The sequence below is a fragment of the Ursus americanus genome, chromosome 9 (genome assembly GCF_024610735.1).
Source record: "Ursus americanus isolate L20-20 chromosome 9, mUrsAme1.1.p, whole genome shotgun sequence".
In the NCBI taxonomy this organism is placed as follows: domain Eukaryota; kingdom Metazoa; phylum Chordata; class Mammalia; order Carnivora; family Ursidae; genus Ursus; species Ursus americanus.
In genome coordinates this window covers 28,492,552-28,515,050 of record NC_142135.1, presented here as the reverse complement: position 1 = coordinate 28,515,050, position 22,499 = coordinate 28,492,552, and the positions used below count along the sequence as shown (strand labels likewise).

General features: G+C 38.7%; 2 protein-coding genes across 10 annotated transcripts in view; one reads left to right on the top strand and one right to left on the bottom strand.

The window, feature by feature from the left end:
- The window catches only part of EMC2 (ER membrane protein complex subunit 2), a 540,022-nt gene that overhangs the window by 319,746 nt on the left and 197,777 nt on the right, over positions 1–22,499 (top strand). The gene's annotated exons all lie outside the window — the stretch shown is intronic.
- Positions 10,829–14,346, bottom strand: TMEM74 (transmembrane protein 74). Its single transcript, XM_045805787.2, has one exon. It carries the CDS (start codon positions 14,268–14,270, stop codon positions 13,353–13,355), a length of 918 nt encoding a protein of 305 aa, XP_045661743.1. The 5' UTR covers positions 14,271–14,346; the 3' UTR covers positions 10,829–13,352.

The window sequence follows — 22,499 nt, the reverse complement described above, 5'->3', positions numbered from 1 at the left end:
CTTTTTTATTGTTAAGTTTTGGTTTAGGATCATTAATTGCAGCAACCATCTTTGAAATAGATGAGCTACAATTATACTTACCTTACAGCCTAGATTTTCCAGGGACATTTTGATTTGAAGTGCCATTATTCTTTTATCTACAGATGATTAATTAAAATCTAATAATATACCTCCACATTCTTATATTTGTAAAGCTCTTCATGGAAATAAATACACTGACCATTAAAAATTGGAAAGACCCTGAGTCCCAATTTTGGGCTGACATAGCTTCATATTGTAAAATAAGCCCAACCTCATTCCAGTACTGCAGACCCATACTTCCACTGACCATTAGCCATCTGCACCTGGATGTGCCCCACATACTCCAAACTCAACATACCTTTCCCACCAAACCTAGTACTTCCTCCTATGCTTTTCATACCTTGGTTACTATCAAATTATCTAAGCAGTTTCTCTCGCTGCCTCCACCCCATTCAGATTAATCATCAATTTTATCTGTTTGATCTTTGAAATGCCTAAGTTATTCCCTCCTCTCTGCCTGTTTTTTTTGCTACTTCCAGCAACTACCTGCTGCTGTTAGGTCTGGTTCAAACTTTCATTTGCTTACCTAAGATCATGGAATTCTGGCACAACCATCCCCCACAGCTGCTGGTACATCCAGTGTATGGACTGCAGCAGAGGGGTACTGCCAGGGGGCTTGCCCTTCTCTTCTGTGCCCCATCCTTAAATTGTCCACAACTCCACAAATATGAGGTTGTTATATATGGCTGACTTGATGAAAGGTTTGAAGACCTTGAAAGAGAAGATACAGAATAATTAGGAACAGGGAACAACTTAATATTAAATATGTAACATCACTGATCTTCAAAATCCTTCAGCCATCTTTGCAATCGTGAATTCGTCAACAGGTAGACTTTTCACCCTTCTGAAGCCTCTGACTTTCTTGGGCCCTCTCCCTCTGCCCTTTTCTCCCTCAGGACTTTTCTCTCCCTAGATAATTACGCCCAACTTACAAGTTCCTCGTTATTTATTATATAGAGTAGTTTTACTTTCCATCCACTGTCCCTTGGAGGAGGAAGTTCAATCTGTGAGTAAAAAACTACAAAGTGGGCCCACTGTTATAAAGTGGAAAAAGTCCTTTCTAAAAAACCAGTATGGTTTAGCATAGTGAGAAAATAAATAACTTTTCTAGTGAACTGTTTTCTTACTTCAATCAGATAGAAGGTGACAATAATAAAACCAACTTCCCAGAATAATTATAGGCCTCCTGGCAAATCAGAATATTTTTTGATTGTTAAACATATACTATCTCTTTTTCCTCTGACGTATATTCTGACATAAAACCTAAACTCATAAAAACCTCATAAAAGGAAGGGAAACTGATGAAGTACAGTTCAGCAGAAATAATGCCATCTAGCTACCAAATAAATTATTCATGGTAGCTATTTATATGGTGTAATTCCCATACTTACCTGACAATATGCTGACAAGTTCTTTCTACTATATTTTCATCAGTCAACTTATTCAAGTCTGAAGAGAAAGATAAGAGAACAATTGCCTCTTTCTCTTCTTAGAAGGAGTGTAGATTATGTTTATTATTCTAAGCTGTAGACAAAAATATTAAATTATTATACTTACAGAAAAGAGAGTCTTGTCTCTGTGGCTCCTTTGAAGGATGAGAATATAAATGTAATTAGGAAACAAACTGGGTTACCCTGGTTAATTATTTCATGAATCACTTCATCATAGGCCTCGCAGGAACCTTAAAGACACCTTCCTACTCTCAGCAAGAAGATATTACCTATACTGGATGACCACCAATCCCATTTTTTTTTTATGGCCCTCCTAAGAAGTTCTCACATTTTGCCTTATAAGTCATTCCAATGTAACAATCCTGGATATCAGAATAATCTTCCTGATGGATAACTGACTTCTTCATGTTGTTTTCTTATCTTCTTATATTAGCCCAGGGAAGTCAAGGTAATTAATTCATAATTTGTTATTTTCTCCAATTAAAAATTTTTTTGTTTTCTTATTTCAAAACCTTTTCATAATCATAGTGCAGTTAAGTGCATGGACTCAAATCCTGTTTCCACAACTTACTAGCTGTGTGACCTTGGGGAAATTTTAAACCTCTCTGTGCCTCAACTTCATCATCAATAACTTTGAGGTAACAATGGTACCTACCTTATAGGGTCCTTTCGAGGATTAAATCAAGGGACTTAATAGTTGTAAATCTCTTGAATGAATATTGGCATATAGTAAGTATTATAAAAAATGCTTGTTAAGAATTAAAAGCACATTTAGAAATAAAAAGGAAAGAAAATTCAGAAAACACAACAAAAGAAACAAATTACTAAAAACCTTACTCTAGAGATAGCTATTTACATTTTAATGTTCCTTCTTGTCTTATGTACATATAAATCACATAGATAGCATGTAATTAGGATGATGCTGTATTTGAGAAAAGGCTCTGTATCATGAACTTCTTCACTTAATGTTACTTTATGAGAAAGTCTTCATATCCTTAAAAATCTTCCAAAATTATGTGTAGTGGTTTTATAGCAATCCATCTTATGGGCTTACCTCATCTCAGCAATCTCTCTATTGTTGAGCTATAAGATTGTTTTTAGTGTTTCACTTTTTAGCTAATGCACTATGAATATCTTTGTAAATAAACTTTTATCCATCTTCTTGAATATTTCTTCTTTTTTAAAAAGATTTTATTTATTTGAGAGAGTGAGTGAATAAGCAGGGGCAGGGTATGGTGGGGTGAAGGGGGCAGAAGGAGAGGGAGAAGCAGACTCTCTGCAGAGTGGGGAGCTGGACATGGGGCTCAGTCCCGGGACCCCGAGATCATGATATGAGCCGAAGGCAGACACTTAACCAACTGAGGCAACCAGGCGCCCCTCCTTGAATATTTCTATTCTAAGTTTTCTTAAAATGAGATACTTGGAAAAAGGATATTTTGAAGGTTCTAGGTACACACTATTAATTTGTATTCCAGAAAGAAATGTATTAGTTGATGCCCCTGTGAAGCTATGTGTGAGATAACATATTTCATGGCAACATTAAGCATTGCTTTTAAAAAAGGGAAAAATGTTCGCAATTTGATATAATAAAAATTAGGTCAGTTTAATATCTTAATTTAAATGTTTTGATTCCCAGTGAAAGTGAATGTTTCTGCATATCAACTATTCAAAACTAGTGAATTTTTACTGAGGCATGCCTTAGCCTTCGGCTCTGCAAGTAGAAGTCATTGTTCTGTTACATTTTCCCTTGTGTCGTGGTTTCTAACTTTAATCCACTTCGTGGCTCTCCTCTAAAGGGTTTTTCCTTTTTTGGGTTCTTCTCTTATCCTGGAAACCAGGATAAGAGGCTACTTTAGTATTGGGGCCAGACTGCTCGTTTTTGGCATAATGAGAGAATTCATCATGTTCCTATTTCTGCAAGTCATGAGCAATCAAGTGGTTGGTACAAGTTAGTATTGATCTGGGTACAACAGAAGTAAGAGAGGGTCCTTGCCCTCCCAGAGTTTAAAGTCTACTTGGAAAGAGAAGTTTAATGCATGAGATAATTAGTGATCAATACAAGGCAGCCTACACTGAGCAAATTTTAGAATACAGATACTAAGTGCTATGGTCAGTTAAAGAAGGGAGAGATCAATGATGATGTGAGTAATCATCAATGAGCGTGGCCTTGGCAGAGGGAAGGACAGGCAGTTCAGGTGAAAAGAACTACAGAAGTAAACGACAGCCTATTATAGATAGGAAGAGCATGGATTTTTGTGCCAGACCTGGGTGGGAAGTCTTAACTCCACCATTTACTAGCTTTAAGCTTAAGCACGGGTATTAACCAGCCAAATTCTGGGTTTGAATCCCACCCCTGTCAATGATAAACTGTGTGTCAAAGCTAGTATTTTGGGCAAGTTAATAATTTCAACGGTAAATCTAACTTTGTTCATGAATGACATTACGGTAATCAGAGTACCTACCTCATAGGATTGTTGTGGGAATTAAATGAGCAAATGTGAAAACTGGGGCCTAGCACATTATAAGCACTCAGTAGTATTAGTTTTCATCATTAACTGCTTTAGACATCAATTTAGTATATTTAGTAAATCACTTGTTAATATGATATACTAATGATTCTCCACCATAACAGGTAACTGTGGGTGTTTTGATTGAGAATTACAGATTTGTCATTTAAAGGAGAGAAAGAGACTGGAACTGGAGGTTTTCCCCCAAATTATGATGAACATCTTATATTTTAAAGTGAAGTGCTTGGCTCTTCCCTCACGGTCAGTTTATTGTTCATTATAGCCCACATGCACAGACCTTTATCTCCCTCCATTTGGGCTTAAAAGCCCTTTTCTCTGTAAGGCCCAAAGTCAACTCTGAGGAAGGAATTAAATAAAGGTATGCAACTTTCTTAACTACTTTGGCCAGGAAGTGACACATATCACTTTGCTTATATAACCTCAAGGCCCCTGTTCAAGCCTCCAGAAGTTTCTTCTTTGTCTTTTATTCTCCACGGCCATATTTAAAATGGATACTCAGAATATGTCCTTCTTGAGGCTTGTACACATTTTTCAAGTGTCCTTCCTGCTAGTATAAGTTTTGGGGCCCAAGTGTTGTTTTTTAAGGATCAAATAGTCAAAGGCTTCTTTGGCAATGAAGTTCCTTCAGAAGCTTAGGCTTCTGTGTGTCTTCCATCAATTTCATGTGCCAATAACATAGTCTAAATTTTCCTGCCTCCACCCCGAATTGTTTCTTTGCTTGTTGACCTCTGGCTTATCTTTCTCAACTCAGTGATGGCTCTTTTGAGATTATCCAAAATAGCTACGCCCTTAATGTGATCTTTGGCATAAAGCTGTGCCATTAACGAAAGTTTCTGTCTCAAGAATGTCTCTCAGCTTCATCTATTACTGTTTAGGATCTAGCATCAGTCTTTCCCAGTCCTCTTTAATTCTGCTTGCAACCCAGAGAATTCCTCCTTGAGCTTCTCACTTGTTTAAGGTATGATTTAATGCAGGTGCTGGCTTTGCCCTCTTCCTTCTCGGGTGCCCCCCGGTTTCCCTGCTATGGATCCACTTAACAGCAGGGGGCAGTGCTGACTACACCATTTAAGTATCGAGGCAAAAGGACTTCAATTTTTAGCAATTGTTGTTAATGTCATCTGTATTCCAGAGTAGTTAATTTTGCTAATTTGGCAGAACATGGACAAGGTTAAATCAAATTCAAAGATAAATTCAACATAAGCACACAAACTCTCTGGTCTGGATAAATGGCAGTGAAGAACAGCCTTTTACCAGACTGCTCACTGAATAGGAACTTTTAAGTTTTAACATTAAGATTGTTTCAAAAAAAAAAAAATCTCAGCCAAATAGAAGGATTTTGTTGTACTTTTCCATGGCAAAACTCTTCTATTCAAAATACATAATGATTGGAGCCATGGCTATTCAAGGTCTGGAGGATTATGGTACAAGATATTAGCATATAATACTTTACAATTAAGCAAGATGGTTTTCAGATTGATTTTCTGTCTCATGAAGAGAAATATAATTTCTTTCTTGGACACACCTATGCTGGTAGAAATAAGAGATCTCCAAATGTATAGTTTCTACATAGATGATTGATAATGATGAAGGAGGGGAGAAGAGGAAGAAGGGAAGGAAGAAAGAAGAAAAAGGAGGAGGAGGTAGAAGGGAAAGAGAAGATGAAGGAGAAGATTATTTTTTATCATGATGATGGCCCGATTCAGTTATTTGTCAACCAGTACTTAATCAACATGAACATAGCTCCCAAGTACTTCCAAAAACCCAGGTTCTGCTGTGACAAAGCAGCCCACTTCAGATAATGGTGGATCTAATGATGGAATACCAGACAGGATTCCCTCTCAGCCTTAGTCTTATTTATCATATTTAAGTTTCATTAGACTCCTGCAAAGTAAACAGAATTATCCCTATTCTATACATGAACAAACTATGTCTCAGATGACTTGACAAGAGTAGAGGAGGCGGCATTCAAATTTCAAGTCAGTTGTTTCCCTGATTAGGAAGCCCTTATTATACCATGTGTGGTGAAGATTAAGCAAGACACTCAGTAGAACGCCTGATACACAGTAAGGGCTCAAATATAACTCTCTTTCCATCTTTGAGCTCCCTACTGGAGAGTACATAAATCCTATGAGAACTACTATGCACGTAAGACGAATAACTACATTTTCTTTCCAGCTCCAAGGAAAGTGTCGGCATAAACTTATCTGAACCTCAGTGGGGACAATGAGTAGGATGGTGGTGAATTTTGATAGGTTTAATTTGGTTTTATATTTTGAGAAATCACTATATCATCTAAAAGCAAAATATTGGTATCAGTGCCTTATAGAGTTTCTTCTTTTTCAAATTTCATGACTTTTAGTTTATAAAATGGTGAATACAAAATGAAATAGCTAGTATAAATAGATTTTTTTTGCAAGAAGGGTAATATTCCCTCTAATCTGGAATTAAAAATGACTTTTTAGTGAAGTTTTCCTATGTTTCAATCTTTTCTCTATTGCCTATTAGTTTAACTTTGGCTACTCATCTAAAATTCTTGAGCTTCAGTTTTTTAATTTTTTTTCAGGTTTTTTTATTTTTAATATGCAGATAATAATACTTGTATTGAAGGAATGTTATGAGAATTTAGTGAGTAAGGTATAAATTCCATAAGTTATAGTAAGGACTCAAGAAAGTGCTTCCTCTTGCTCATGAGTTAAAAGCATTGGGATTGATATTTTAATCTCTTAATTTTTGTGATAAAATAATACAACAAAATCATATAGGTAATCTTAAGGTAAATTGTGATCATTTCCCTCTATAAAAAGCACCACTAAGTTGTGTGTTTCTGGGAGTTTTTAGAATAATTATTTTTGCCCTCCATATAAAAATATTAAAAATAAATGGATCAAGTGGTCATCAGAAAATGTAGGAATTTTTATATTCATTGACACGTAATGTGCTTTAACAACACAAAGACCTTAGAAATTGTGGTGGTCATTAGTGTCATCTGCCAAAGAGCGCTAACTCTCCGCATTTCCAGTCACATGATGAACAAATTTCCTGGCTTGAATGGGACTATGGAACTAGTTCTGGCTAGCCAGTTGTCAGGAGGTGCAATGCCTGTTCCAGACATTTCAGACTCCCTTTTTCCTTCCAGCTTGACAACCAGCAACAATTGAGAAGGTAGCTACATCAGACTGGGTCTCTAAGAGCCTCCTTGCTGACCTGTAAGAGTCATGTAGCAAGAGACTATGGAATTGTAGCAGCATTATGTAGCTCATTCTAAATGATCAGAGGTGGTTAACCAAAAAAAAGGTCTTTTAGCAAAAACTGTATTTTATATATATATATATATATATATATATATATATATATATATATATGGCACAATATATGGGGCATCACTTCAGATTGTCCCCTTACAGTTCTCAACCTGGACAGCACTTATACATAATAAAGATAAAATTTCACTTAATATAAATTATGCATCCCTCAAATGAAAATGGAGATCAAAAATAGATTAAGAGAAGTTTAAAAGCAGGAACATAAGTTAATTTGATATTTTTTTCTCATCTAAAAGCTTTCTATTTAGATAAGTATTTTTTAAAATACCAATAAATACCAATTCATGTATTTTTTTTCCACGTCATGCAGTTCACACTCTAAGTTCAATACTGAGTAAACCTAAATAGCCTTGACTTTTTCATATAAAGTAAAATAATAAGCTATGGTTTACATTGTTCAATGATATGGTATCAAGAAGAATGTTATATTTGAATCACGGTAAATATTACTTTTATTTTTGTGGACAAATAATTTCGAATATAATTTTAAAAGACCAAATCAGCATCACAGATTCAGATTTAAATAACAAAAATAAACACAATGAAACATCTTAATAAATAGTTTTATTTTAAAATGATATGACACACTTGCTATTATAACATATAAGGCATCACATGCCCTAAGAAAAAGCCCATAACCTTAATAACTGCCCTTTTTGCATATTAAAACACATAATCAACAACAAATTATTTTTCTTATTTGGCAAGAAAAATAAAAAGCACAATGAGAACTGCAAAATAGAAACTCTCAATATACTATGTAGTAATAATCCATCTTTGCTTTCTTGCATAACATTTGTTCAGAGCCTGGCTAGGAAGATGAAGATGGCAGTGGGAAAATAAGGCTGTTTCTTCCCAAAACACAGGAGAATTACTAAAACTTGGAGCAAAGGAAAATACTGTCTTGTGCCCATATTTCCTTGAAATAAAATAATAATTCATGGTAAAATAATTTCTAAATAGGCCACACTCTTATGAGCCTGAAATCACATGGTTAAAAAAATAAATCAAACATCTGTGAGATGCTGAACAGCCAAAAGAGACATATGTAATTATGGCATCTCATTCTGAGGTTGATTCTAAATTCTTCATTCATGACCTGTGAAAGACTTCTCTTGCCCTTAAAGTCAACATTAAGGCATGCCAAATTTCTTTAAGAAAAATTATTCTAACAATAGCTTTGGATATTACAGTTCTATAATTATAAAACATTCTCCTAATACATACACAGACTTGAGTGGACATAAACTTACACACTAACAAATGTAAACCACAGGTATGCTCTTAAGTGTAAGCCACAGATTTTTGAAATCGATTTTACATATTTAAAATAACATCTTACTTTTTACAGTGTCAGTACACAAATCAGACAAATTGTTTCCCACGGCTTCTGCCCATAAAAGTTGGAAGGAAAGAATATTCTAGAATACTATGAACCATAAAATGATACAGCTGAAAACCAGTTGAAAGATAACGACATGTTAATTTTCTTTCTTATGAACCCTTTATACTGGGAAAAGCCAGTGAGAGTTCATTATAATTCTTTTCATTGTAGTCATTCTTCATGCCCAATTCTGGGAAAGGTCAAACCCCATTACAGAGAACTATAAGGATCTGTCTTATTCCTTTGTCACAGGGGAACCTAGCTGGTGGTATTAAATCTTGCTGAATCAGTGAACCACTGGTGAAGGTTGTGAATCTCTTTTGTCAGACCACATTTTTGTGGTAGCAGTAAGAGCTGCAATGGACTCTGACCTTCAGACTGAAAAACCTGCTCCTAATAAATATATAGAACATTTTTTCTTTAACTTTAGATGATTAATCCAGGTAAGGTTTTTGTATATGCCTGTCATTGCACATATCAAAGATGAAGGCTGAAATGTTCAAATGCTCTTGCCTAGAATTTCTGCCTGGCACAAAGAAGTACCAAAAGTAGAGCCACTTGGGTTCAGACCCTAATTCCTGATATTCAACTGGCATAGTGCTGGGTCGATCACTATCCTTACACTAGGGGGCAAAGGGAAGGCACAATTAGTAGGGCAGTCTCTCTGTCTAAATTTGCACCTCAAAGGACATGTGCCAGCATTGGTCCAATTGGGTCCCCAAAACAAGTAAGTATGAGAGGGACGGACTCAGATCTATTAAGCAGACAGCAAAGCATCTGATACTGATATCAGACGAGTCTCTAGTAGGATAGAGCCAAGGGGCATAGATAGATAAAAGCACCACAGCCACCAAGAATTTCATGGTTCCAAGCAGTCCTATACTCCTCTAAATTATAAATCAGTTATGAAATGGGGAGCCTAGAGAAAAGAATCTTCCTACAAGGGGGCCAGGACGTGGTCTGCTTTAGGAGCTTTAAGTGGCTAGAAAGGACAGTCAGCATTGCAAAGAAAACATTCAGCTCTACCACAAACAGTGTAAGATGCCCTAAGAAGGAACAGTTTATTAAAGTCATTAAGAGGATGAAACTGTCCATAAGCAGCAGGTAGATCCCAGTAGTAATGGAGAAAGTCAGCTTTCTTTCTGGTACTCACCCCCCTGGACCACCACACCACTGAACAATGAGCTGCTTTCTTTTATGATTAGGAAAGTGACTCAGTTTAGGTTTTTGAAACCTGATAAAAAGTTAAAGACCTAAACATGGACCTCTGAAAAAAGTTGCTGTTCCAGGTCTAGCAATAAAAACTCTCAAAAACAACAACCAGCACCATGTTCAAGAGATAGATGTAAGGTCATAATCTCCAGGAAGGATCCATGAGACCACAGCTCTCATCGGTTCAACGTCTATAGCATTTATCACCTGATCTTGCCAAAGTACTTCTAAATAAAGACATTTAGAGCCAAGAACCTCTTTATCAGGTTGGACACAACAGAGTCTAAAGTTCAGGGTTTTTTGTTGCCTGTGTTGCCAACTTTAAATTCAAGTAATCCTCGTCTTGAATTCAGGTGCTGAGAGGATGCGCTAGAGCTACACACCTGAACACTGGAGGAAAGTGATTAAGGCAGTTAGCTGCACTGTGCCAATACAGCACTAAAGGAGACACCCAGATTCTGAATTGGTTCTTCTTGGAGTAATGGTCTGCCATCACATAAGTAGAACCTTAAAGAGATGTGTCTTATATATGAACAGATTTAAATAAGTAAGCATTAATTACAATATTTCAATTTTAAAATTTTAAGGAAGGAAAGAAAGAAATATATTCTGACTATTTAGGTCTTTCCTCATGCATACCTTTTCCTAATTGGGATACATATATATGTATAATGGGGTATCTGTATCTATAGATAAAGTGGAATATCTATATATGTATCTCTATTTGGGATCCCTATCTATATCTATAGATAAATATAGATACATATATAGGTATAATGGGATCTATATATGTATCCCTATCTATATCTATATATCTATGGGTATATATATATAATATAGAGAGAGAGAATAAGGGAGAGATCCTTTAGATCACATCAGAACTACAGGTAATTTGGTAGTGCTGTGAGATTCATTAAATGTTTCCCAATGAAAAGCTTTGGCTTTTTCTCCTTTATCCAGTTATACAGAATTGAAACACTTCCTAACACTTGATTCTCAAATTTGTCTTCCTTCATGAACTGAAAATTGGGCTACACGTTGATTCAGTTTAGTCTGCAATTTAGCTAATTAATCAGGTTTCACCAATAAATAAAACAAAGCTCAGCTGATCCCACTTAGCTTCTAAGAACAAGCATGAATTTTTTTAAATGTATTTTTCAAAAAGACACACAGCTCAGACCTACCTGCCCAGCCAAGGATATCATTAACTTCTTGCCTCAACTTTAAGTAAAGTGGGTCCCTACGCAGGCTAGAATCTGACAATTCATAAACCTTCGGAAAATGAAATTTATACTGCTTCAACAGAAACCATGACGTAAGAATCCCAGTAAAACAAAAACTTTGTTCAAAAAGCACAAAGAACCAGCAATAGATAACAAAAATCACCTTTATATTCTCCCAATTATTTCCAAATTGAGCTATATCTAGCTTCCTCTGATGTCCATATAATTTCTTATTTTTAACTAATAATCCTTTCACATGCCTGCCTTATTTTTACTATCCTCTGATCCTACCTTTTTGCATTTCTTCTTAGCCCTTAGTAACACACAGTGTACCTAACTCATCAGATGAATCTGACAGCCACAAGAACTCATTCACATAAATATCCTGACTCACACGCTCTGCCAGCCAAAGTCATCCACGTTTTCCACGATCCTCAAAAACAACAAAAACTTTAGGCATTAGAATCTTTAAAGAAATTGTGTTCTCATTTCCCCATCTCTGCCCTTCCACCCCAAATTCCGAGTTGCAGTCCTCTTTAAGAATGACCCCACTGATGGAAGTTAAAACAACTCTTACTGTGGGAGGATGGAAACACCTCAAGGATTAATTGCAAAATGCAAGCTACCTCTGAGGCTGCACTTCCTATCCCTTTCTGAACCATAACCATACAGAGACAGGGTGTTAGTGTGGACTCTGGGTGTGTGTTTTGCAAAGTTGTGACCACTTGGCTCATCTTGCCTCTCATCGAGCAAGTTTGAATGTCATGAGGCAAGATTTCACAGTTACTGAGAGCATGGATGAGGAACTCAAAATGATACTTATGGGATGCCTGGGTGGCTCAGTAGGTTAAGCATCTGCCTTCGGCTCAGGTCATGATCTCAGTCAGGTCCTGGGATGGAGCCCCACTCTGTCTCTCTCTCTCTCAAATAAATAAATTAAATCTTTAAAATTGTAAAAATAATTTTAAAAAAAGAATGATACTTAGACCACTGTTAGGGGGTGGTAAGTTTGGTGAGGACGCAGTTCCCACCGAATCACTGTGTTTACCCTTTCTCTCTGTCACTCTTCTCTTTTAATTTTTTGGCTGCCATCCTGGGGCCAAATGGCTTGTTGCTTGGCCTAGAGAAGTGATACCAACTTCTAGGCATAGTCTCTAAGAGTCTAGCTGCATTTGTATTGCAATTGTATTTCTCCAAATAACAACAACAAAACATCATCTGGGTGTGTGTCAGAGCCAGTCATGACTTAGACCTGCCTAGAGGTTTATATGTCTGGAAACATATTAAAAATGTCTTATGCTTTGCCTCTCTAGTGTGAGAACCAAGAAAGACTTCTAGAGCCTGGGTAACTAGTCTGATGGCTCAACCACAAATGGAAAATGAAATTTATATAAGCAACTAATTTTACTTCATCTAGAGAATGAGCATGCAACACTGGCTAATATCTGGCACTACCATTCTGGGTTAAATTCAGATTGGTCTTATAATGATTTATATTATTTTTCTTTACTAGAAAGTTTATTCTAATGACTTAGTTACCATTTCTGAGCACAGGAATAGTTTTAAATATAACAGATGTGTTTCTGCATTTTTTAAAAATAATCAACATCCTCAAGCTTCAAAATATTCAAATTCAAAACCCTAGATTTTAGTGTTCAGCCAAATTAGAGGAAGAAAAAATTTAGCAAGAAAATGGATAAGCACCTTTGAGAATTAAATGTAAGCCTTATTATGTGATTAGTGCTTAAATTCTTTTTCACAAAATATGTACCGAATTGATCCTACTGTGTGTAGGACCTACTAATGTCCAAAGAATAATACCCCATACCATGGAGAAGAAATTATTTGTACACTGGTTGTTAGAAATACTTTGCTATAGAAGTAGAAGCTGATGGCCATGATAGATGAATTAATCTCAGTTCTTTAGAAGGACAGGTGTAGCTGGTTGTAGTTCCTTAATGCATCTTACATAGCTTTTCTTCAAAATAAAAAATACATCTAGAACAAAAACACTCACTGGCTGTTGGTTTGGGAAATAAGCCTTTCTTGCCAAGCAAATAAACTGCACTGTTAATTTTAAGAAATGTGCGTTGTTTGTTTGTTTCCATATAAAATGCTAACGCAGACTCTCAGTAGGCTCACAACCTGAATTAACTCTGTCCATCAAGAGCATCTTCCTCTACCAAGGACAGTTCCAGGGCGTTTTCATTAGTGCAGGTCTTCATCCTGAAGTTGAAAGAACCGTAGAGTTTTGCAGACTCTTTGGAAGAGGCAAACCTGTTACGACGATATAGCTCACCTTTCCACATAGACATCATTAGCAAACAGGACAAAACGACCCCCCCAAGTGTGAGCAGGCAGAGTCCTGCAATCACACAGCGGTCCAGGTGAGCCCCCAACCTTGCGCTCTCCCTCTCCAAGCGTTCCATCTCCCGGGCCGCCACAGTGTTGGGATCCACAGTCACTTCCCGTGGGACAATGTAAGAGATGATCACCAGCAAGATGCCAGTGACCAAGAACAAGATGGCACTGATGAAACCATAGTCTACTGACTTCCCTGAAGACGTGGCTTCCAAACTTACATCATCTTCATCTTCAGATATCAAGGATATGGCAGCCTCATGAGACCACTCATTTGGATTTCCCCAGCCAAGGTCTCCCAGATGATTGTTCCCTTTTGCTGAAGGGGAGCACCGGTTCCTTTGCTCTAAGTTGACATTCTCATCCACACAGGTGAAAGAAGTTTCTAATTCCTGGCTGCAGCAGTTGCAGACTTTCCGTCCTGCCGTTATTTTGTTATTCCCTGAGTTGAGAGGCCCTGGTGGCAAGGAGTCTGTCTGAGTAACACTGTCTTGCAGAGAGGCGGAGGGGGATGCTGCAGAAGGGCTAAGTTTAGACCCTTCCACCTCAGCTGCTCTTGGTGTCGATATACAGTGTCTCTGGCAGCAGAGAGCAGCTTTGATGGCTGCTGCATCTGCCTGGTCACCAGGAAGCCCTCCTGAATGCCAGTCCACAGCATCGCACAGGACTGCCTGGCTGCTCCTCTTCTCAAGGTAGTGGAGCTCCATCAGAGCTAGTCAGACATCCCCCAGCAGCTTCCGAAAATTCAGCCAAAAACCACACAGGTAAGAACCCAACAGGACCTAAGGCTGCACTACCAGGAGTATCGCTCTTGAGGTCCCCATCTCCTTTTCAGGCACCGTTGTTGACACTTCCAGCCCCAGGGCCTCCTAAAAAGGGTAAAAGAAAGGAGAGGCTACCTAGTGGCAGGAAAGTGTGAAAAGGGCAAATCCTCTGACTTAGCAGAGGGACTGACACTGAGAAACTTAGGTCAGGGCAGAAAAGGAGCACAGAGGAAGTAGCAGTGTCTCTGAAGGAAGCATTGCCGTCACCAAGCCAAATTTATCCAAGGACTCACACATTTCTGTGACAGGATCCCTCAAATAAGAAGGCAAGTTTCCTGTAGACAGACACAAATGAGAAAGGCAGGGACCTTTTTTAGCAGAGCTGCAATTTTCTGGAAAACCTGGGGAAGCACACACCTCTCAACAATTCAGTTAAATTATGTTTACACTATCTTTAGTTCAGAACAGATTCTAATACAGATTAGCTTAGAGCATTACCATGGATGAACAAATATGTCACCATCAGCTGGGCTCTACTGGCACTGGAGCTCAGCATTTTGACTGAGTAGTTCGGAAGTGGGTAAAAGATGGCTGGCCACCTCTCCTAAACTTACACCTGGTATATCCTATGACCTTAGTCACACAGTATGTACAAGATCCCATGCTTGTTCATTGTGCTTTTATTCCCAGCCCTTGCAGCTACATGATGTCGGCTTGTTCTGGACCCAGAAGTATGTAGACAACACACCTTACTGTGTGATCCCTGCCAAATACCATGGGCCAGCCCACTCCACTCCCCCCTCTCCCAGACAGACCTGCTCTAGGTGCAGATCTGCTACTCTCGTTCATTGTATCTGAATGGGTCTGAGTCCCTCTCCCTCTGTACACTTGGCTAACAAATATGCATGGGAAATTGACCATCCAGAAGTTTTTATTTAGAAGTAAACTGACAGTAAAAGACAAATTATAAACCCACAGTCACAGTTCTGTTGAGGTGAATAGGTGAGAAGCTATTAATATAGTTCCTAAATTACCTTTGGAACTTTGCATCCAGACATGCCCTTACCCAACCACAGCATGGGACCCTTCTGTGATAGAACTTTCGGTTGAGCTGAAAACTGTCTGCCCATCTTTCTCTGTCTCTGCCATCCTACCAAGGAATAACAACTCACCTTTCAATATCACCCAGTACAGCACTTTCAAGCAAGGGCCCTTATCATTTTGCTTCCAAATTCCCAGCAATAGTTGATTTAACCCATGGTTCCAGAGCTTACTATCTCAAAATCCACAGCTCCAGCAGCTGGTAACCCACACAGACACACGACTAAGGCTTACCTAAGGTCTACCTGGCAACTCACTTAAAATATGGGAGAGGAAATCCACATGTTTTCTGCCCTCATTGAAGTTTGTTTAAAAAACAAAAAACAAAAAAACACTTCTCTCCTATTATCGAAGTTTCTCTGTAGCTAAAACAAAAAACAAAAACAAAAACCACCAAGTGCAAAAAACATACAACTGACCCAGAACTTTTCTTTAGCAAGTGCACACAGATCCGTACAGCCGGATCCCTCCACGAAGGAAGTGGTGATAACGGATTTGATCAATTCCTGAAATGAAAAATCGTTCCCTCAGACACGAGGTGCTCTGATTAACTTTTGGCACGATTAACTCAACACATTGGACTACTCTGGATAAAATCGGCAGGATTCCTTATGGGACTTTAAATTTATAACAAAGAGGGGAAGAAATCTCCCCTTATTCCCTTCTCCGGCTTTTCTCCCTCTTTAAAGACAGACTCCGCGTGTTCCATCGGAGATACACTCGCTGCACAGTCGATTCCCTTTGCAGCTCCATAATCCGGGGCTTCCATCCTCAGTAGAGAAAGGATAATCCCATGGGACCAACTATAAAGGCTCTTTCCTTCCGTCTCCTGCCTCTCGTCTCTCTGGTTAAGAGCGCGATTAATGAAATTGCACCTCAAAGCGAGGGGGCAGCACTCTACCTCCTCCGTCTGCCATTAACTAAGAGCATTAATATCTGCATTGAAACTAACTAATACGGGCGAGGCTGGTCTGGGGGAGGCGACCTCGGGATCCGTCCAGCGCGCGCTGTGCGGGGAGGGCGCGCAGCAAGCGCCAGGCAGCGGTACCCCCCGCGAGATCAATTCATCCATTCCGAGTGAACCTCAAGGTAACCGCAGTCGGGCTGCGTTCGCCAAATACCCCGAGGCAAGGCAAGCACCTGGGGCAGGGAGTGGGGACGCGCCGCTGCTCCGCCGCTCCGCCGCTCAGCCAGGCTCCCGGGGTCTCTCCCTCGCCCCAGCGCCTCCTCCCGGTCCCGCTCTCCGTCACTCACCCCTGCCTTGACCACCACGTGTGGCTCAAGCACCGCGCGCTCGTTCCTGCGCCGCTCCTAGGGAAAGTCCCCCGATTCCCAGCCGTGGCACTTGTAGCCTCAGCGCGCCGCTGGGCTCCACGGGGTGGGCAGCGCCTGCTGTGCCGGTTGGGAGGGGCCGGGTGGGGCGGGGCGCTCCTTCTTGCTGAGCATCCCGGGAGATGTAGTCCAGGGGCGGTCTCCCTGCCTCCCCCACCTTGTTCTTTCTCACTCCTCGCTTTTGCCCTTCCTGAAGACCTTCCCGCTATATGTTCATACTCCTGATTGGCACTTTAGAAGAAATTGCTGGATCCTAAACTCGGGGTTGGGTCCTCCAGCCTCAGGTATGGCCACAGGATTATGGGGGAAGGAGTGTATATTTAGTTCTAACACCGTGCCAGGCAATATGCATATTTTGTCTTATTTAATAGAATAGGTCCTCGAAGTAGATTTTATTAATCCTCATCCTACAGATAAGGAAGGAGGCTCAGAGGAATTAAGTGTTTCATCCAAGGTTACAAAGACAATAAGTAGTAGCTAATAAAGTTTATTCAGGAATATGCTCCCAAAGTCATTGCCTTGCCCACAAAATCAGGAGAAATATGACCTTTGAGGGATTGTCCTTTTTGCCTATGCATCCCCTGTGCCTAGCCAAGTGTCTAGTATCTGTTGAATTATGAATAGTAACGACCCAAAATAACAACAGTTAACATAAATAACACTTACTACTGCCAGGTTCTCTTCTAATCACTTTAGATACATTAACTCATTTAATGTTCACAATTAGTTTTTAAATTCTATAAAAAATTCTCATTTTTACAGGTGAGGAAACTGAGTTACAAAGAAGCTGAGTAATTTGTTCAAAGTTGTACACCTAGTACTCATCAGAGGTGGGGCATGAACTCCAAAATGTTCTAAGCATTTTGCAGATTGAATGAATGGAAGAAAGACCAGAAGGCAAGAAAATAAAGGGTTGGGAATAAAGGAAGTCTGTAGGTGAAGCTACTGAGTTATGACTCCCAGGATAGAACAAAGTAGCTTCTTTGGGTCACTGACCTTTCTAACTGTAGTGGATTGCAGCAGCCAACAGCCAAAGGGAATGTGTGGTTTGTGGATCATCTCCAAGTTTTCAGTAACGCCTTTGGGACTATTGTAGGGTTATTGATTGTTTTCATCTAAGGGAAGCAAAGGAAGGGCTATAATATTTATAACGTTTTGCTGCTTGTGAGTAGCTCACATAAATTTTGTGGTTGCTTGCTTTCAAGTGATAAATAAATCTCCTATAATGACAATTTTGTTGGTTTTCCTTTATATTGATAGAATCCATAGTATCATAGTTCCAGGGACATCACAATCCATCCCCTTTAAGATCTTTTTTTTCCCCATGACTAAACAGTTAGGTTCATTTGTTGATAAGCATGCCATATGTATTGTGTTTTCTTCTCCTCTGCTTATTACTCTTTTCTCCAGTGAGAATATCCTTCCTTCCATCCCCTATTCCTTCCACCCTTTTGAGGACTATCTCATCAATCCATACCGCAGGGGTGCATTCTGTTTTTAGTACTTTATGTTTAAAAGGGAGCACAAAGACACCACAGGGTATCTAGAAGAGAGCAGCTGAGAAGTTGAAGAAACTTAAACCCACATTGGACAGGAAGACGCTGAAGGAACTTGGGATATTTAGTTAGAGGAGACTTAGAGAAAACAAAAACAAGCTTTAAATAATTTGAGATTCATAAAAAAGAAGAGGAATTCTATATTATGGTTTAAAAGGGTAAAAGCAGAACCAATGACAATAATAGCATTTATCAGTCCTAATGCATTCTCGTCTTTAATTCTTACATCAATTCTATAAGGGAGCATTATTAACGTACCCATTTTGCAATGTAGAAATTGAAGATAAAAAAGGTGGAGTCTCTATCCCAAGGTATAAAAACTAATAACTGACAGAGCCAAGATTCTAACTTGGGCTGTCTGATTCCAGGACCTGGATCTTTTCACCAACACACTATACTGAGCAATGCTTCACAGCAGAGCATACATCAGAGGTGATAATATTTATTGCACTGGGATAAACATTAGAAGTTTCTCACGGCCACATTTCTGGTGCTGTGGCTACTTCCGGACCTGCAGGACAGCTAGAAGGGCCAAGGGAATAAATAAGCCAGCATGTCTGTAGTACAATGGAGCGCCTGAGGATGATAGTCACAGGGACTGGGAAGCTTTGGATAGCAGCATCACATTTAATAAGGATGTGGATTTGGGGCTGATTATAAGGAATAACATTCTCTCTAGGAACTTGAAATAGGATGTCTCATGAAAGTGAATTCAGCATTACTGGAGAGGATAAAGAAAGAGCCATTTATTAGTGATGTCGTGGAAAGGGTTCATCCAGTTGGATTAGAGAACCTCCACGGTTTCCCTGCTGAAGTGATTCTAGCTTACGTCTCTTCCACGAATCCCTTTTCCTCCAAACCAGACGCCCAAAGATTCTGCCTCCTATGAACTTTACTAAGACTTGTCAGCCCTGGTGTTTTTTGTATTCATCAGCCACTGCCTTGTGACATTTCTTGTATGGCTAGATAACTACTGCATATTGTTCAACTCCTCGCTTTGGTGCCTAAAACTCTAGCAGCAATTGTAAGCTCCTCAAGGTCACTATTCGTATATTAAATGTCTTATTACCTTCTGCAGACAATGCAATATTTCTATTGGATAGAGTGAGGGAAAATGAACTGATACTGGAGATGATTATCTGTCCACATGATTGTCTCTCATGTCCTATTTCTATATCTAGTACGTTTGTCTACATATGAATGACCACTAAAAAATATCAACTCTGTGCCACATTCTACAAAATCTCATTCAAAATTTGCAGAAAAAGAATAAATGTACGCTGACTGAGCTCCTGGAAAGAAAAGCTCTGCACAAACTACCAGTTGCTAGAATAACTTCACCTCTCTCTCCCCTAAGTCCGAGTCTAAAACTTTCCTCAAAATCTGACCCAAGACCTTTTTCAAGAGGCTTTCTTGTTCAACATCCCCAAGTTCATATTACCCTTCTAATTTGCATTCTAGTGGCATAATACCTTTCCTTTTATATAGCCATTTTACATATATAGAATTATTTCATTTATATTTTATACTGCTTTCTATGTGGTATCTCTTCCCAGATAAAATTCAAGCTCCTTGAGAACCACTATATTCTTTCTATAATTTTGGCGGTACACATGAGCATGAAATAACAAAATACATGGGCAACGGTAGTTCCTCAATATGTGCTTACAAAACAACTGACACTGTGATATTAAAGTCTAAGTGATGATGCTGATCTTGCATAATTTTTTTAATGTCACATTTTTTGTTTGTTTGCTTATACTCTGTGAGGTATGGGAGGAGCAATCACGATTACACTAAGTTGATCAGTGAAAAAGTAGATTCTAAGAAGTAATTTTAGCAAGTGAATTGAGTGAAGAGACTTGGAACAATCAGTCTCTTATAATGATGATTGAGAATGCTTTCCTGTTTTCTCTCTTCAGCAATAATAATAACTGATTATAAATAAATATCCTTAGTGGGTTCAGAGTTATTAGGAGAGGCTAGGCTGTAAGGAGGTAAGAAAGACATTTTTTAAATTGGCTATATAGAGGCTCAGTCATTTAATGACAATAATACAAGGAATATGATTTAGTTTGTGCCCCAAGCTGGGACTTCTGAATGATGGAAGAGAAGAGTTAAAATGACCAAAATTTAGAGTTATGATCTCATTTACTAACAAAATTCTAGGAACAGAAAAAAAGTAATATTAAATTTGAAAGTTTCCTTTAAACAAGAATGCTTACAGTGGGCAGGCAGGCATGTTATTTAAATTAATAAAGCACCGGATACAGACAGTTGGGATCAGGGAAGACTGCAGCCAAATTGAGAGCAAGTGCTTTTTCCTAAAGGGAGCAGTGTCCCCTAACTGCTTTACCTTATTTTTCTCTTGAGTATATTCAGATATCAATAAAAGTCAGGTATTCCAATTTGTATTCAAAAATACAAAATATTTTAAATTTTAATTTAAAACAAACTTAAACCTGCGTGGCTCAAAGAAAATATAACTGCAGGAAACATTCGTTTCCAGTAATAGGAAACTAGGTGATTTAGATCTACCCACTGCTGAGGATAATTAGAAAATCTAGACAAAATGTATAAAAATCATGTGCTTGAAGACAATGCAAATTTAACAAGATAGAGAAAAATTACTGGGCCAGAATCTAGAGAAGGAGAGAGACTCAGCGAGGCAAGTCAGGAGCTTGGAGCTTCCTTTTACTTGGAGATGTTAGATAATTAGGGAGAGGAAGAGCTGAGAGGCTAAGGAGCTAAGGAGAGTGGGGGTTGGGGTCCTGAGCGTGCCAAAGAAAGGAACTGTAGTGAATTGCTTCCATTCCTTAAACTCTGGGTTGGACTCCTGTAGGGTTGCATGCTAGCTAGCATTATAAGCCAGAAGTTAGATAGGCCCTCACAGGGGCACACATCAGTTTGTTAAGATGTCAATCCCTAGGGGCGCCTGGATGGCGCAGTCCTTAAGCGTCTGCCTTTGGCTCAGGGCGTGATCCCGGGCATTATGGGATGGAGCCCCACATCAGGCTCCTCCGTTATGAGCCTGCTTCTTCCTCTCCCACTCCCCCTGCTTGTGTTCCCTCTCTCGCTGGCTGTCTCTATCTATGTTAAAATAAATAAATAAAATCTTTAAAAAAAAAAGATGTCAATCCCTAAAATTTAACCAAAGTGATTTCAGAGTGTCAGGACACCAGTTACTTGGCAGAAGCAGCATTCTCTGAAGCAAAAACAAAAATAAAACGAAACAAACAAAAACTACAGCATCATCTCAGACCAATTCTACAATTATGCAAATACACTGACTCACAATAAAAAAACATGAAAAAAGCCAATTTCTAAAGGTCACATACTGTATAATTTTATATGTATATATATAAAACGTTTTCAAAATGACAAAATTATAGAGAAGGGAAACAGATTAGTGGTTGCGATGGGTTAAGGATGGTGGGGTAAGGGCGTGGGTGTGACTATAACTAAAAAGGGTAGCATGAGGGAGATCTTCATGGTGATGGAATAGTTCTGTATCTTGATCATGGTTCTGGTTACATGAACCTATGCATGTGGTAAAGTGACAATTTTTTGGTTTGATATTCCATATAGTTACATAAAATGTAACCATTTGGAGGAAACTGAAGGGTTCACAAGATCTTTCTGTAATGTCTTTGCAACTTTGCAAAAATCTATAATTTTAAGATAAAAAGCACAACAAACAAAAAACCAAACACATCAGAAGATTACATCATGTGCATGAAAACAACATAAAGCAATAGAAAGGACCAATGGGAGGCCTCAGATATTGGAGAATTTTTAAATAGCTATATTTACTGCACTCAGTGAAATAAGACAAAATTTAGAATTTTACCAGAGATCTGGAAATGAAAAATAAGAAATAACATAATCAAAATTAAGAACTCAAAAGATAAAATAAGAGATTAGACACAGTGAAGAGAAATTAGTGAATTGGAGACAGATCAAAATAAAACATCTCAAACAAAGCACGAAGAGACAAAAGGATGAAAAATACAAAAGTGAAGGTAAAAGACATAGAAGCTAAACAGTCAGGTTTCAAGCAGAGATTCTTGTGTCCAAGGTGTAAAGTTTTCTCTCTCTCCTTGTGGGAGGAGAGGAGAAGGCAGCTTTCTCTTGCTCCTGTAGATAAGCAGACAAAATCAATTTTTTTTATTCTTCCCTGTGA

What these genes read in the sequence shown, in the direction of transcription:
- TMEM74 (XM_045805787.2), bottom strand. Translation starts at nt 14,270, where the DNA reads ATGGAGCTCCACTACCTTGAGAAGAGGAGCAGCCAGGCAGTCCTGTGC.